At 40.5% G+C, this 13,909-nt stretch overlaps 1 protein-coding gene across 3 annotated transcripts in view; it reads right to left on the bottom strand.

Annotated features, from left to right (window-relative positions):
• Positions 1-353: 353 nt before the first annotated feature.
• ANLN (anillin, actin binding protein) overlaps positions 354-13,909 on the bottom strand; it is a gene marked incomplete at both ends in the record, with an annotated part of 50,199 nt that continues 36,643 nt past the window's right edge. For 2 of the 3 annotated variants that reach the window (XM_080929807.1, XM_080929806.1), the window contains 4 exons: positions 354-477; positions 1,276-1,448; positions 3,641-3,748; positions 4,575-4,661. In XM_080929807.1, coding sequence (XP_080785933.1) covers positions 354-477; positions 1,276-1,448; positions 3,641-3,748; positions 4,575-4,661 — 492 coding nt within the window. Of the gene's footprint in view, positions 478-1,275; positions 1,449-3,640; positions 3,749-4,574; positions 4,662-13,853; positions 13,908-13,909 lie in introns of all 3 variants that reach the window. The other variant, XM_080929805.1, reaches the window with a different exon arrangement.

Raw genomic sequence — 13,909 nt, forward strand, 5'->3', positions numbered from 1 at the left:
CAGCTCCAAAAGACAATTCAGAACTTGATTATAATATATATTTTTTGTCATGAATAACTGGCTAGTGAGGTTCCTACAAAACAAGACTCTTAACATTATATTTAGCATGAATATTAATTCTCATGAATATTTTAAGTATTTGACAGTTAAACACATATAAATGCAAGACAAACTGGGTGAAGTTTTACATAGAAAAGATATAAATACTGCATAATATGTAGTGAATATTTGCACATTCCCTTTTATATTTAAAGCATAAAATACAACTTGCAAATCTGGTGCTTCTAACTCTGTCTTCTGAAGACACTTTGACACAGCTAGCAGAGTCTCCCGTGGCGCAGAGGCTCCTCGGTTTAAGGCTTGCCCACAGGCTTGTAGCACGCTTCAGGCTGCCAGAGGCGAATATCAACAATAACCTGGTTGAGTTTCTGCATCCAGAGATCTCGCTCGTCCTTAGTATCTGCAGAGAGCCAGTTTCTGCAAGGGCAAACAGGGGTCAGTTTCTATCCCGCCATTCCACGCCACTTCCACCTTACCCCCAACTCCCCAGTGCTTTTGCTTGGAAAACATAAATCCTCAAGGAACCGAGACTCACTGCCTACCAATAATTGGATGCAAACCAGCAGCCATGCAGGGAAGTGCTTCTCTGTACAATGGGGCACCACCATCCTTGATGTGGTTAACTAACCATAAGTTACATTATTTCTGAGTGTTTCCTTTCTTTCTGAGATGGAATCTTAGGTCTCAGAATGAACTCCACACATCCCCATAGCCATACCCAGCCACAAGCAGATGAATAAATACTGTCACATTCTAATCTCCATTCCTAATCACAACCTCTTCACTGAAGACTGACTTCAAGCTTGTTTCGGGCATTTGTGCTGAGTAGCCTTTGCTGACTTGACAGAAGCCCAGGTAACGTGGGAAAAGGAAAACTCAATTCCAAACACATCAGACTGGCCTATAGGGTAACTCTGTGGGGCACTGTCTTGATTAAGAACTGATGTGGGTGGGCCTAGCCCTGGGAGGCGTTCTGGGTTCAAGAAGGCATAAGGAGCAGTGGTCTTCCATGGCTTCGGTTTCTGTTCTTGTCTCCAGGGTCCTACTTGAGTTCCTGCCCTGACTTCCCTCAGTGATGGACTGTTATGGAAGTAAAAGCCAAATAAACTCTTTCCCCAAATTGTTTTTGGCCATGGTGTTTATACTTAGTGATAGACTAAGAACAAAGCCAGAAAGTACTTGGTTGACAGAAATAAGCATGGTCCCAGTACATACTTGGTGACACAGAGTGTGTCCCTGCATTGGCTGACAAGAGTCTCTCGGTCGTCTTCTCTTTGTGGTCGGACAGTAATTAATTCCAGAGTGTTTCGTCTTGCACAAAATTCTCTGTTGGCTGGCTCTATCTGATGACTGATACAATTGGCCAGATTTATCCTTCCTATGGGATTCTTTCAAATAAAATGTACAAAGTAGAAAATAAGCAAGGTCATTTAAGTCAGTAAGTCCTAAGCAGTTTTTAAGTTTATAAATTAAAGTTAAAAAGCCATTAGCTTAAAATGTTTATCAAGTAGGAAACAAACAAGCAGGAAACAGCCAGCACAGGAAAGAGCTTAGCAGCCTGGACCGTCATCTAGCTTAAGTCATGCACACATCCCTCTCTGAACTCTTAGCAAACTGTTGGCAACCCTAGGACCCCTCACCTGCATCAGGCTGCACATATGCAATGGGAAAATGTTCCCTACTTATCAACCACTTAATAATAGCCAGATTATTTTTAAATACAAAGGAATACAATCCAGAAAGGAACTACAGGCAATAAACCGATCCGCCCCACCCAGGGTTCGGATGCATGCTCAATAATATACACCTGTGCTCCCATGGAAACTTTTAGGACAACTCCATATTGATCATCTTATGACTATGTGTTCATATTCATACATATATGTGTCCCCACATTTGAACATGTTCTTACACATACACTACACACACATCCTAAAACATTGTAAATCATTAAAAAACAATGTAGATAAACTCATTTTAGATAATAGAAGGTTCCTCCAAGGTTTTTTTTTTTTTTTTTCTTTAATAAAATGACCATATGATACTAGAGAAAGTAGTGGGATTGTTCTGGAAATAAAACCATATGTCAAAGAGATTTCACTGCAGGATTACTCAATAGTTATGATATGGCAAAAACCACAAAGGACCATCAAAATACAAATTAAAAACGGTGGCAATCATACTCAATGGGTGTTCTAACTGAAAACAGCAAACTTGGTGCTTTGTGAAAATGAACAAGATGGAGTCAGAAGACATCATGGCAGCTGAAATGAGTCAGGCACAAGATCCAGCTACCCCACTCCTTGGCAGATGCTCAAAGGACTGGAGAGCCTACCCAGATACTTGTTCAGCCATGTTTGTCACTGCTCAACTCACAACAGTTAGGAAATGGGGACAATGTACATGTGCGTCAACTGATCAACAGATAATGAAAAGGTGGTGCACACAGTATGGGATATTATTCAGCTGTAAAAAAGTGAGATTTTCAGACAGATGGCAGAAGAAAATATACTAATTGAAGTACTCTAGACCCAGAAAGATAAACACCGTATGTTCTCCCTCATTTGACTCCTAGTTCCAAGTACAGACCTGGAGCAAATGTAGAAAGCAAAAAAGTAATTTTCCTGACTGCAAGGTAAGGATGGTCTGTTTTGTTTTTTGATGTTAAGACAAAGCAGTACAAGCAAGAAATATGACAGGCTGATAGTTAAGTCAAACCCCAAAGACTAGTGAAATGTAATTTCAAAAAAAAAAAAAAAGGTAAAGAATGGAGAAAACCAGTGCCTGGTACATGCTCATAATCCCAGAGCATGAAAAGCAGAAAGTAGGATCAGGAGGATCTCAAGCTATAGGACTCTTTGATTAACATGGCAGACCCTGGTCCAAGAAGAGATAGAGAGAAAAATTGATCAATGTAAGACAAAGATATAAATGGCTGTCTTAGTTACTTTTCTATTGCTGTGACAAAGAACATGACCAAGACAACTTATAAAAGGAGCACTCACTATTCTTTCAGAAGACCCAGATTCAGTTGCCAGAACCCATATGGTGATTCACAACCATCAGAGTCCAGTTGCAGGGGGATCTGATGCCCTCTACTGGCCTCCATGGGCACCAGGCACACATGTTACAGACACACATGCAGGCAGTGCACTTAGACACACAAAATAAAAATTAATCTTTTAAAAAAATTCATAATTTTACTAACTATAATGTATTGTTATTTAGTAACTACTAAAAGCATTATAGGTAAGTCTATTGCTTTAGAATGATATCAAATATCAAGGAAAAGTTAATTTTAAAAGTGTTTTTGTTTAAAAAAGACAAATTCATAGTCTGGGGATTTAGGCAAGCAGGTGTACCAAACACAAGGCTGTGAGCTCAGTCTTCAGCACTATGCACACATAATTACTACTACATATTCTTAGTTATAGGAGGCAACACAGCCATAACATGAATAGTTATTCTTCATTAGTTCCTACAGAAGGGAATCTAAGGAGTGGGACAGGGGACATGCATTCCTGAAGCGCCACAGAAGCCCAGCAGGACCTTTCCCACTGACTTGACTTGTGCCAATTACCTTTCGCCTCTCATCATCTGGGTAAGTCCAGTAAGAGATGCAGTTGCCAGAGAGAACACACCATCTTCGATGCCAGGCACCAAAGCCACTAACATCTTCAAATATGGTCTGGAAGTTAATTGAAACACTGATATTAGAAACCAACCAACCATCCATCCATCCATCCATCCATCCATCCATCCATCCATCCATCCAATCTATCTATCTATTTGAGACAGGGTGTCTCTGTAACACCCCTGGCTATTACTGGAACTTATTGTGTAAATCAGGCTGGCCTGGCCTTGAACTCACAGAGATCCTCATGTCTGCCTCCCAAACAATGTGATTAAAGGTGTGCATCATCTGACCTTAGAAACTTAAGAAAAAGTTTCCATATGCTATGATATTTTTATGTGAAAATATATTTGCATGATTTTATCATGTCTTTCAGTTTAGTAATGAAAGTTTGATTGTCTCTATCAAAAATGCATTGAAGAATATCCAGATCGAGCTGGGTATGGCGCTGCATTGCCTTTAATTGGTAGGCAGAAGCAGGTGATCAAGGTCAGCCAGGGGTACATAGAGAGTTTTAGGATGACTAGAGATAATTAAGAGACTCTGTCTTAAAAACAAATAAACAAACAAACACACAGAATACTGACAAAATTGAGCGAGCTAATGCATATGCTTTGTAAAATGATGCCGACATTTTTAGGCAGCTGCCATTTTTCACAATAAAATGTTGAAAGAAATCCACCACATCTATTCAAGTGTAAGAGAAAGAAGCAGGCTTAATCTGCTGCAGGACCAATCTGAGCATGCTCCTGCCTCCTTTCTCACTACCCTGTGAAAGGGTTGTTTGACCCCCAAAGTGACAAGACCTGCTGCATGTTGAGGACCCCTGCTTTAGAAAAACAGGAGAAAGGGTAACAAACAACAGGAGACAGGCACTCACAAGAAAACCTTTCTCCTCAACAGCTGAATTCACTTGACAGTTTATTTTCAAACAGATGTGGCCTTCCAACGGAGATAAAAAAGGTACCTATAAGGAAAAGCAGAAAATTATTTATAAAATCATTTCAAAGTGTGTTCTTGATAAATAATGAACAGAGAACACTATATCCTAAAACAAAGACAAACCAACCCCCCCCACATACTACAGCTGAAACATAAAAGATCCAACAGTTCCTTAGCAACAGATAATCCTAAAGTATACTTATAAAGATCCTTCTAAGCCCATTCACAGTAGGAGTCTGGGGAGAGTGGCTGCTTACAGCCCACAAGGCAGCGTTACACAGCAGCACAGAAAACAGAAAGCAAAGGCAATCCTTAATCTAAATGAAATTGAGAGTCATTAAAACAATCAAAAGGAGCACCTGGATAAAGTGTCCTTCCCAGTTTCAGGAACTCATTCAAAGCTTAAATAATCAAACAGTCAGATAGAAGCATAGGGACAGAGCCAGGAAAGGGAGAGGACCTGTGCAGCATGCACAAGGCCCTGACTCAGTCTGCAGTACTGAAAGACAAACCAACAAAGCCTAAATATTGATACCCAATTATGTGTGGCTTTTTTGCCAATTAATTTTTGAAAACAGTGCCAAGATACTCTAGAAATAAAGCAGTCTTGAACTAGAAATTCACATGCAAAAAAGTAACGCTGCTGTCTTCATTGGGCTCCCGCTGCTGCATTAAAACCCATGGCCAAAAGCATCTTAGAGAGGAAACGGTGTATTTCATCTTACACTGTCAGTCACACTCCATCACTGAAGGAAGTCAGGGCAGGAATCTGGAGGCAAGAACTGAAGCAGACGCCATGAAGGAGTGCTGCTTACTGGCTTGCTCCCTGTGATTTTCACAGCCCTCTGTCTTGTACATCTTAGGATCATCTGCCTAGTAGTGCCACTGCCCACAGTAAACTGGGCCTTCCCACATCAAAGAAGATGCTCTACTGGCTTGCTCACAAGCCAATAAGGTGGAAGTATTTTCTCAGTAAGGTTTCCTAATCTGTAGCTTATATCAAGTTGACAGAAAAAAGCAGGACAAGCTGCACTTCGACCACACCATACGTAAGTTAACCCAGGATAGATAAGGACTTAAATGAGAGCTAATATCACACAACTATCTTTAGAAGAAAACACAGTCTCATGATCACAGATTCAGCAATGAAATGTCAGATATGATATAAAAATCACAAGTAAGATGAGAATAAAATAGGTGTCATCAAAATTAAAGTCCCTTTAGAACAGAATTCCTCAAAAACCCACAACAAACCAGAGACCCGCAGCTGCTCAAAATGCAGAGAAGAAACTGCTCAGTGAAGGAGGGGTAACAGGTTGGAGGAAGGGTGTGGCATGGGATGGTGTGGGACGTGCTGAGTCAGGGCTATGACATGGCCCTGCATTCTTGCACTCACAGAAGTTGTGACTCCCTGTACAGGACCTGTTCGAGATGAAGCCTGTCAACATTCTGTTATGAAAGGGGAAGGTAGGAAAGGGCTCATAGGCCTTCACACATCCCCAAGGACTTATAGGCAGATAAATTGTTGGGCAAAGGAAAGACATTTTCTTCAGTGGTGTAGACACAAAGGTTCACACTTATGGAGCAAATGTGATCAAAATATATCATATGCATGTATTCGTAGCAGGGAGGATGAGGAACTGGGGATAGCCACCGGAGGCTCCCAGGACCCAATGGGGATCACTTTAGCAGAAATTCACAGAGAAGGGGGAGATAGAACCTGTAGAGACCTCCTCCAGAAGATAGGTGTGGCCTCCAGTCAAGGGATGGGGCTGCCCACCCATCTCAACTTTTTAACCCAGAAATGGTTCTGTCCAAAGGAAGAACAGGGGGAAAAAATGGAACAGAGACTGAAAGAAGGGCCAGCCAGGACTGCCCACCCAGGGACCCATCATGTCAGCAGACACCACACCCAACACTATAGCTGTGGTCAAGAGGCGCTTGCTGACAAGAACCTAGTTTGGTGGTTCCTGAGGAGGTCTGGCCAGCAACTGACCAATGCAGATGTGGATCCTTGGAACCAACTGTCAGATGGAGATCAGAGAACCTGATTGGGGAGATGGTGGAAGGTCTGAAGGAGTGAAGGGGGATTGCAACTCCATTAGAATAACATACTCTGGCCTGACCACCTAGTTTTCCCAGAGACTAGACCACAAACCAAGGAGTGTACCTGGAGGGATCCATTGCTCCAGATACATATGTAACAGAATGGTCTTGCCAAATAGAGAGGGGAGGCCCTTAGTCCCAGGGAGGCTAGAAGCCCCAGTGTAGGGGGGAGCTGAAGCGGTGGGGTGGGAGAGTATGGTTGGTTGGGGGAATACTCTCATACAGGCAAAGGGGAGAAGGATTGGTACAGGGGGTAACCAGAAAGTGGGGTATCATATGAGATATAAACAAATGGAACGATTAATAAAGAATAAACTAAAACACATTAATATGTATGCTAATGTATGTTAATATGTTAAGAACAATTATAACAATTATAGCCAACCGCAGAGGTAGAAGTTTAATCCAAGCAGTGGGAAGTGAAGATGGTTGAGATCATCCTCAGATACAGAGCAAGTTCAAGGCCAAGTTGGTTACAGGGGACTCTGTCTCAAAAATTAAACAAAACAAAAAAGAAAAAAAAAAAAAAAAAAAAAAAACAGGGCTACTAAGATGACTCCGTGGATAAGTGCTTGAGACCTGTCAACCTGAGTTTGAGCCCCAGGGTCCACATTGTCCTGACTTATAGAAAAGTACTATGTATGGCATGCACAAGTACACACACAGTAAATAAATATAATTCAGAAAATAAAGGGACTATCATGACACTATAATCACATTTTCAGCATGACACAAAGAAATTGGTTCTCAAAGTATTTGTAGTATTCACGATAGCTGAAAGAAGAAACAACATAAATCTCAACCAAATGATTAAATAAATTAAATGATTAGGACTGGAGAGATGGCTCAGCAGCTAAGAACACCGACTACTGTTCAATTGCCAGGAACCACATGGTGGCTCACAGCCATCTGTAATGGGATCTGATGCCCTCTTCTGGTGTGTCTGAAGACAGGGACAGTGTACTCACATACATTAAATAAATAAATAAATAAATAAATAAATAAATAAAACTTTTTTAAATTAAATGATTAAATAAATTTATAGTGTTAGAAAAGCCAAAGAACTCAATAGCAAGAGTCAAAAGACAAAACTGAACTTAAATCAAATTCACAAGGCACGTGGTAATAGTGGTTCAAACTCAAACATAAAACCACTTCAAGCCACAGCACAGCTCCTAGGATGGTTATGTCTTAAAAAGAGAAGTTGAGGAAGTGGAACCTTATGTCATCACCAGCGGCAACATCCAACATTCTGGGATCTGTGAACATTGTTTGGTGGGTCTTTCTAAGGATAAGCCAAATTATCCATATGACTCAGTTATGTTCTTGGAGTTAATTGCCAAGAAACCACAAATAGGCACTTATACAATTGCATGTACGCATATCCACAGAAGCAAGCCAAAACGTCAGAAGCAACTCAACTGTCTTTGAAGAGAAAAAGGTTTACCCACTTTTAGACCTGGGTTTATCCTACAGACAAAAACAATGGCCACGCAACATCATGGATGGATAAGAGCCACCAGACCATTCACATCAAACTTCTGTTTGTACTGAGTGAGTTACATCCCAGTGAATCACGGTTTATTTATTAAGCTGTGTGTATACATGTCCTTTCTTCTCTTTATCATTTTATGGAGACAAGGCCTCAGGACATAGCCTGAGGCTGACTCAGAGATCTATCTGCAGCTTTCTCAAGTACTGGAATTAAAGATGTGAACCACTACACCCAGCTGATCATTTTAGAAACAATGAACTCCTAATACATAACATAAATACATTTCAAAGCACATCATGCTGAACAAAACTGGTTAGACTTAGAAGACCACATATGTGGTCCCATTTACAGAAAGCTGAGCAACAAGCAAAGCTAACGTAGGACAGGAGTGAGGAGTTGTGAGCAGTTGTGACAGAAACGCTGTTGGCTGTGCTTGGTGTTTGCCAAACAAGAATAAATGTCAAACCCATTCAACTGTGCTTAAGATCTCTACATGTACTTAAATTTAGAAACTGTTTTTTACTTTCCCATCTTGACACAAGTGTGTCCACATCGGCCACAGATCGGCAGCTGTTACTTTGCAGCATCTCACGCCCTGAGCATTTTTACTATTATAAGATTTAACCAGGCCCTATACAATAGGACGCATGTTGATGAGTCTGTCATGCACAGGCTAATGCTAGAGCTCTGACTGTGCTTATGGAAGGGAGGGTAAGTCATGTACAGCTTTCGGTACCTTAGGTGGGTTTCCAGTTTATAATGACATGATGGGAATATGAGCTCATCTAAGGTAAGAAGCATCTATGTACAATACACACAAACACATGACTAAAACAGGGATCCAGAAGCAATGGACTCAAAATTTCCTATCAGCCTCTGGCTGGTGGAGTCAAAGACTAAAGGCTAATATTAGGTGGACTGGTGCTGCCTCCTCAAAGGAGATTTCAGAAATTATCTCACAAATTAACACACACGTATTTCCTGGTTTTAGATACACATTTTTTTCTATAAAACTCTGCCATATACACAAGAGGGCTTGTGTATATGTTCCCCAGAGAGGCCAAGCTTGAAATAAACCTATTTTTCTCTTGCTAAATTGTTCCTAATTTTTCGTGGAATAGCAGGAAGCTAAGGCTTTGGACCTACATGCCACTAACAACACTTCTCTTAATCACATGATTTTTACCCCAAGACAACAAGGAACATGACAATAATTACTCTGTAGGTCACATACTCATTTTAAAAACTGCCTGAAACACACCTAACAGAGTTCAGTCCCTAACATTCACTCGATGCTCGTGACGTTTTACTAGGGGCAGATTTAACTCTAAAACTCTGGAGTCCTGACAGAAGACAGAACAGGCCTATAGGTACTGGCAAAGCCCTGCTGAGCCCCAGCTGGAAGCACTGCTTAATCTCCATGAAGAACATGTAGATTTGCCTATTTGCAAACTGCATCCCATTACTCACAATACTGCTCCTGACCATGGCTGATATACTAATCAGGGACAGATATATTCCCGAAAAATTAATCCCAAATCCTGTTTACTAATTTTATTTTACTGTGAGTTTAAAAGATTTGTACAATTAAGTAACCAGAATTCTATTTCTAATTTAGAGATTAAAAACTTATAAAAGGCCCCATTTCTTTAAAAACAAAACAACAACAAAACTGAATAATTTAACAAAAATAAACAAAACAAAACAATCAAGTTCTATTTGTAGCAGACTGAGACCTATAGGGAAAACTACAACCAACCAAAACAGAGCTGTGGAGTCCTGTCCCAGGAGACTTCTCTACAACCCAACTCCCTCACCTAGAGTTCAGGAGCACTGAGGAAGAAGGAGCAGGAAGACTGAGAGCCAAAGGATCAGGGAGGTTTTGCAAAAATGTGTCTCCTAGCAATGTCAGAAGCCCATCCAAAGAGGCCATAAATCTAAAAGAGACTAAGAATGGGTGTTTGAAGTGAGGAAATGGTGGGAAGAAATTACATAATTATAATTTCAAAATTAAAGAAAAAAGATGGGGCTCGAGAGATGGCTCAGCAGTTAAGAGCACTTGACTGCTCTCTTCTAGAGGTCCTGAGTTCAATTTCCAGGAACCACATGGTGGCTCATAACCATCTGTAATGGGATCTGATGCCCTCTTCTGGTGTGTCTGAAGACAGCTACAGTGTACTCACATACATAAAATAAATAAATCTTAGAAAAAAAAAAAAGACATCAAATACGTGTTTCCTGGTGTTTGGACTAAGATAAAGTGAAGACATCAAACCACTGAGAAAACAATAGGTGGAAAGTACTAAGCTCTAGGAAGATATGGGCCTTTGCTAGGGACCACTTTTCCCCTGTGCAAGGTGCAGGGGGCTATCCTGCCTGCTAGGTGAATAGCATCCTGCCCACCAGGCTTCCTTACCAGAATCTGATATGCAAATGCTGGAGACCAGAGGACCCATCTCAGTCTCAAGATATCTGAAACAAAAACTTAACCAAAACAACCCAAAGGTGAACTTCAATTTTAAACATTCTGGGGGTGGAGAGAAATACCACAAGTTTAAGACCACCCTATGCTACAGAGTGAGTTCAAGAGCAGCTGAGGTTAGACAAAGAACAATCTTGATGGGTATGGGTCCATTCGTTTAATCTCAGCACTCAGTAGCCAGAGGAAGGCGGATCTCTGAGTTTGAGGCTAGCCTGTTTTATAAAGCAAACAAAAAACCAAAAGAAAACACCAACTAAAAAACCAGATAAATAAAACAAGTCTTTAAAACAAAGCAGAGAGTGGCTGTGGAAGTAGGAAGGCAGGAAGGGAAGGCTCAGGTTGTGCGGACGGTCCTGAAAGGTGTTCCTATTTTAATGTTAATTTTACTTCCCCAAGAAGGGCCCGCCTAGTCACGTGACTCCAAATGAACCTTCCCATTTTAATTAGTAAAATAAAGGAAAGTCAGGGACTGGGCAAAGGAAGAGAGGGCTGAGAGGTTGGAGGAGGTCAGAGGAGGTCAGATGATGGAGGGGAAAGATCTTGGCAACATGGAGCTTTCCAAGGACCAGCTAGACCCAGGTGGGATTGATTGGTGTTAAAAAGCTATAAACATTAAGGATTTTACAGGTCTAATATATCTCATATTAAAAGCTATCGGGCTGTAGAGTTGTGTTTGTAGGATTTTGGGGTACAGAAACACCCTTGGACAGAGGAAGAGAACAGGTGGCAGTAAATTGCCAAGGGAAGGGAGTAGTGCAGACAAGTTGGGCAGTGGTAGCTCAGACTGGTCGCCAGAAGTGCCCAAGGCTCTGTATCAGGGTCAGGCCTGAGGATGAGACCTCAGGGCTGGAGAAGAAATAGCATTTTTATTTTTTAATATTCATTGCAGCAAGGTTGGCTGAGGCTTGGGGCTTAGATTATGCTGGGCTTTCAGAGGGAAAGGTGCCAAGGTCTGAAAGCTGCAAGCCCTACCCAACCCCACTTGAGGACAAGAAGTAGTCACTGAATTGAAGCTTGCTTGGCTTCAATAAGGTAAGAAGGGTCTGTGCCATGTGTACATCACTGAAAAAGGAGAACGAGGTGGACATTTAATGGATGCCCACAAGGAATACGGGATAGCGCCTGGATTTCTGATATGATGGCCCAGCCTGTGAATGGACAATCCCTGAAGAAGATTAAATATTCTGCAAATTCTCTGATAAACTGATAACATCTTCATAATTTAGTTTTAAAGCAAGAAAAAGAAAGGCTGACTGTGAGGTGTAATTTACCCACATTTGTGTGAAATTGAAAGTAAGTGAGCTAACAGCTCAATGGTAAGGAAAGAGAGGGCCTGTTGGTTATGTAACAACCACGGGCACAGGCTGCACCCAGACCCCTGAACCTGAAGCAGATGGACTGGGAGTAAGGGGCAGGCACAGAAAACAGCACCTCCAAGCCTCTGACAACACAAACTGATGAGCAAGGCACCAGGAGCAGGGGTGTCCCATCCCGCAATTCCAGCATTCAGGAGGCTGAGGCAGAGGATCACAACAAATTTGTGGTCAGCTTGGACTACACAAATCTGTAACAAGAGAGATCTGAGATGAAAGGAACAACCCACCAGAAAGTTTAATATAGACTGCAAAACCTGACAAAATCAGTGAGGGACGCCGTACTGTCCGTGAGGCCAGTGTGAATCTCAAGACCCCATACACTGTCTGTCAATCTTAGAAAAAGTAAAAAGTAGAAATTAAAAAAACAGCTAAAACTGAAATGGCATTATTCCTACTAATTAAGTTTAGGAGGTTGATATTTTCTTCTAAATTAAATCATAGTGACTATCAAGCATGGAAAATTTATTTATATTAGATTGAAAAAATTAAAAATTGTGCCAGGCAGTGGTGTCACTTGCCTTTAACCCCAGCACTTGGGAGGCAGAAGCAGGGGGATCACTGAGTTCAAGAAAAGTTCAAGGCAAGACTCGTCTACAGAGAATTCTGAGCCATCCAGAGCTAATCACTCTAGTTCTAACTCCAAATTCTCTAGTTCTATAGTTGTGCTTTCATTACTGCTTTCCCTCTACACATACCTCAGCGGTTCTTTCAAGTCAGTTGAGCTCTGAAATATTCTTTTCCCACTAACATATAACGCTGAGTATTCTGGATGTCATAGTGACATAAAGGGTTTAAGTCTGCAACTGATAAGATTCACTATTTCGGTTCCAAGATTCAGCTTTTAATTTAGATGTCAGCTCAAATAAGATGGAAATCTCCTACTTTTGGTTCTAGGGCATCTAACGCCCTCTTTCTGGCTTCTGAAGGAACCAGGTACATACATGTTGCATATACATCATACATGTTGATATACATACATGCAACCAAGATACAAAAGAACAATCTTAAAACAGCATACCAATAGCTCTCTTAGTATATCAGAAGTCAAATATGGAACAATTTTAGCCTTAGCATGGTTATTAATTTCCTATTCTAATTAGTTCTGATAAAAAATAAATATGGAAGTGACTATAAATTAAAAACAAAAAACCCAAAAAAACAAAATGTGGGCTAGGAATGCAGCTCAGTTGGTAGAGTTCTTGTCTAGCATCCAAGATTCAGCCAGGAAGAGCAATGGCTTTGAGCAGAGTACTTGGAAGGTAAAGAGGGTCCCATGTTGAAGGATACCTTTGCTTACATAATAAGTCTGAGGCCAGCCAAGAAGAAATGAAAACAACTTTTAAAAAAAAGAAAATCACAAATGAAAGAAAATATACAGAGAACATTCCAAGGCAACCAAAAATTATCAAGAAATTAAAAACAACAAAACAGAAAAACCAAAACATTTGAAGAAATGTGAGAGAAAAATATGCCCATACCAAAGAACCCAAAGAATAATATATTGTCTCTACATATATATTGTTAATTACTCAAGTACACCAAAAATATATAAGAGTGTTTAGTGAGACAAACACACTGACTAGAAATCAAGGATTGGTTAGTTAATTTTTAAAAATAGATTTAAAAAATATTAAATTTAATTTATTCATTAGAAGATATACTTAATCAGCAGCATTAATATAATGATGATTAAGAAATACCACAGGCAGAAAATGATTTCTTATGCATATTAATTTTAAGTAAAGAAAAGAAAGCAACCTTTTCCTGGAACAAATAGCCCAGTAGCTCCTGCTCTCTTACATCAAAATTTATCT

This window comes from Micromys minutus (assembly GCF_963924665.1).
Source record: "Micromys minutus genome assembly, chromosome: 16".
Classification (NCBI taxonomy): domain Eukaryota; kingdom Metazoa; phylum Chordata; class Mammalia; order Rodentia; family Muridae; genus Micromys; species Micromys minutus.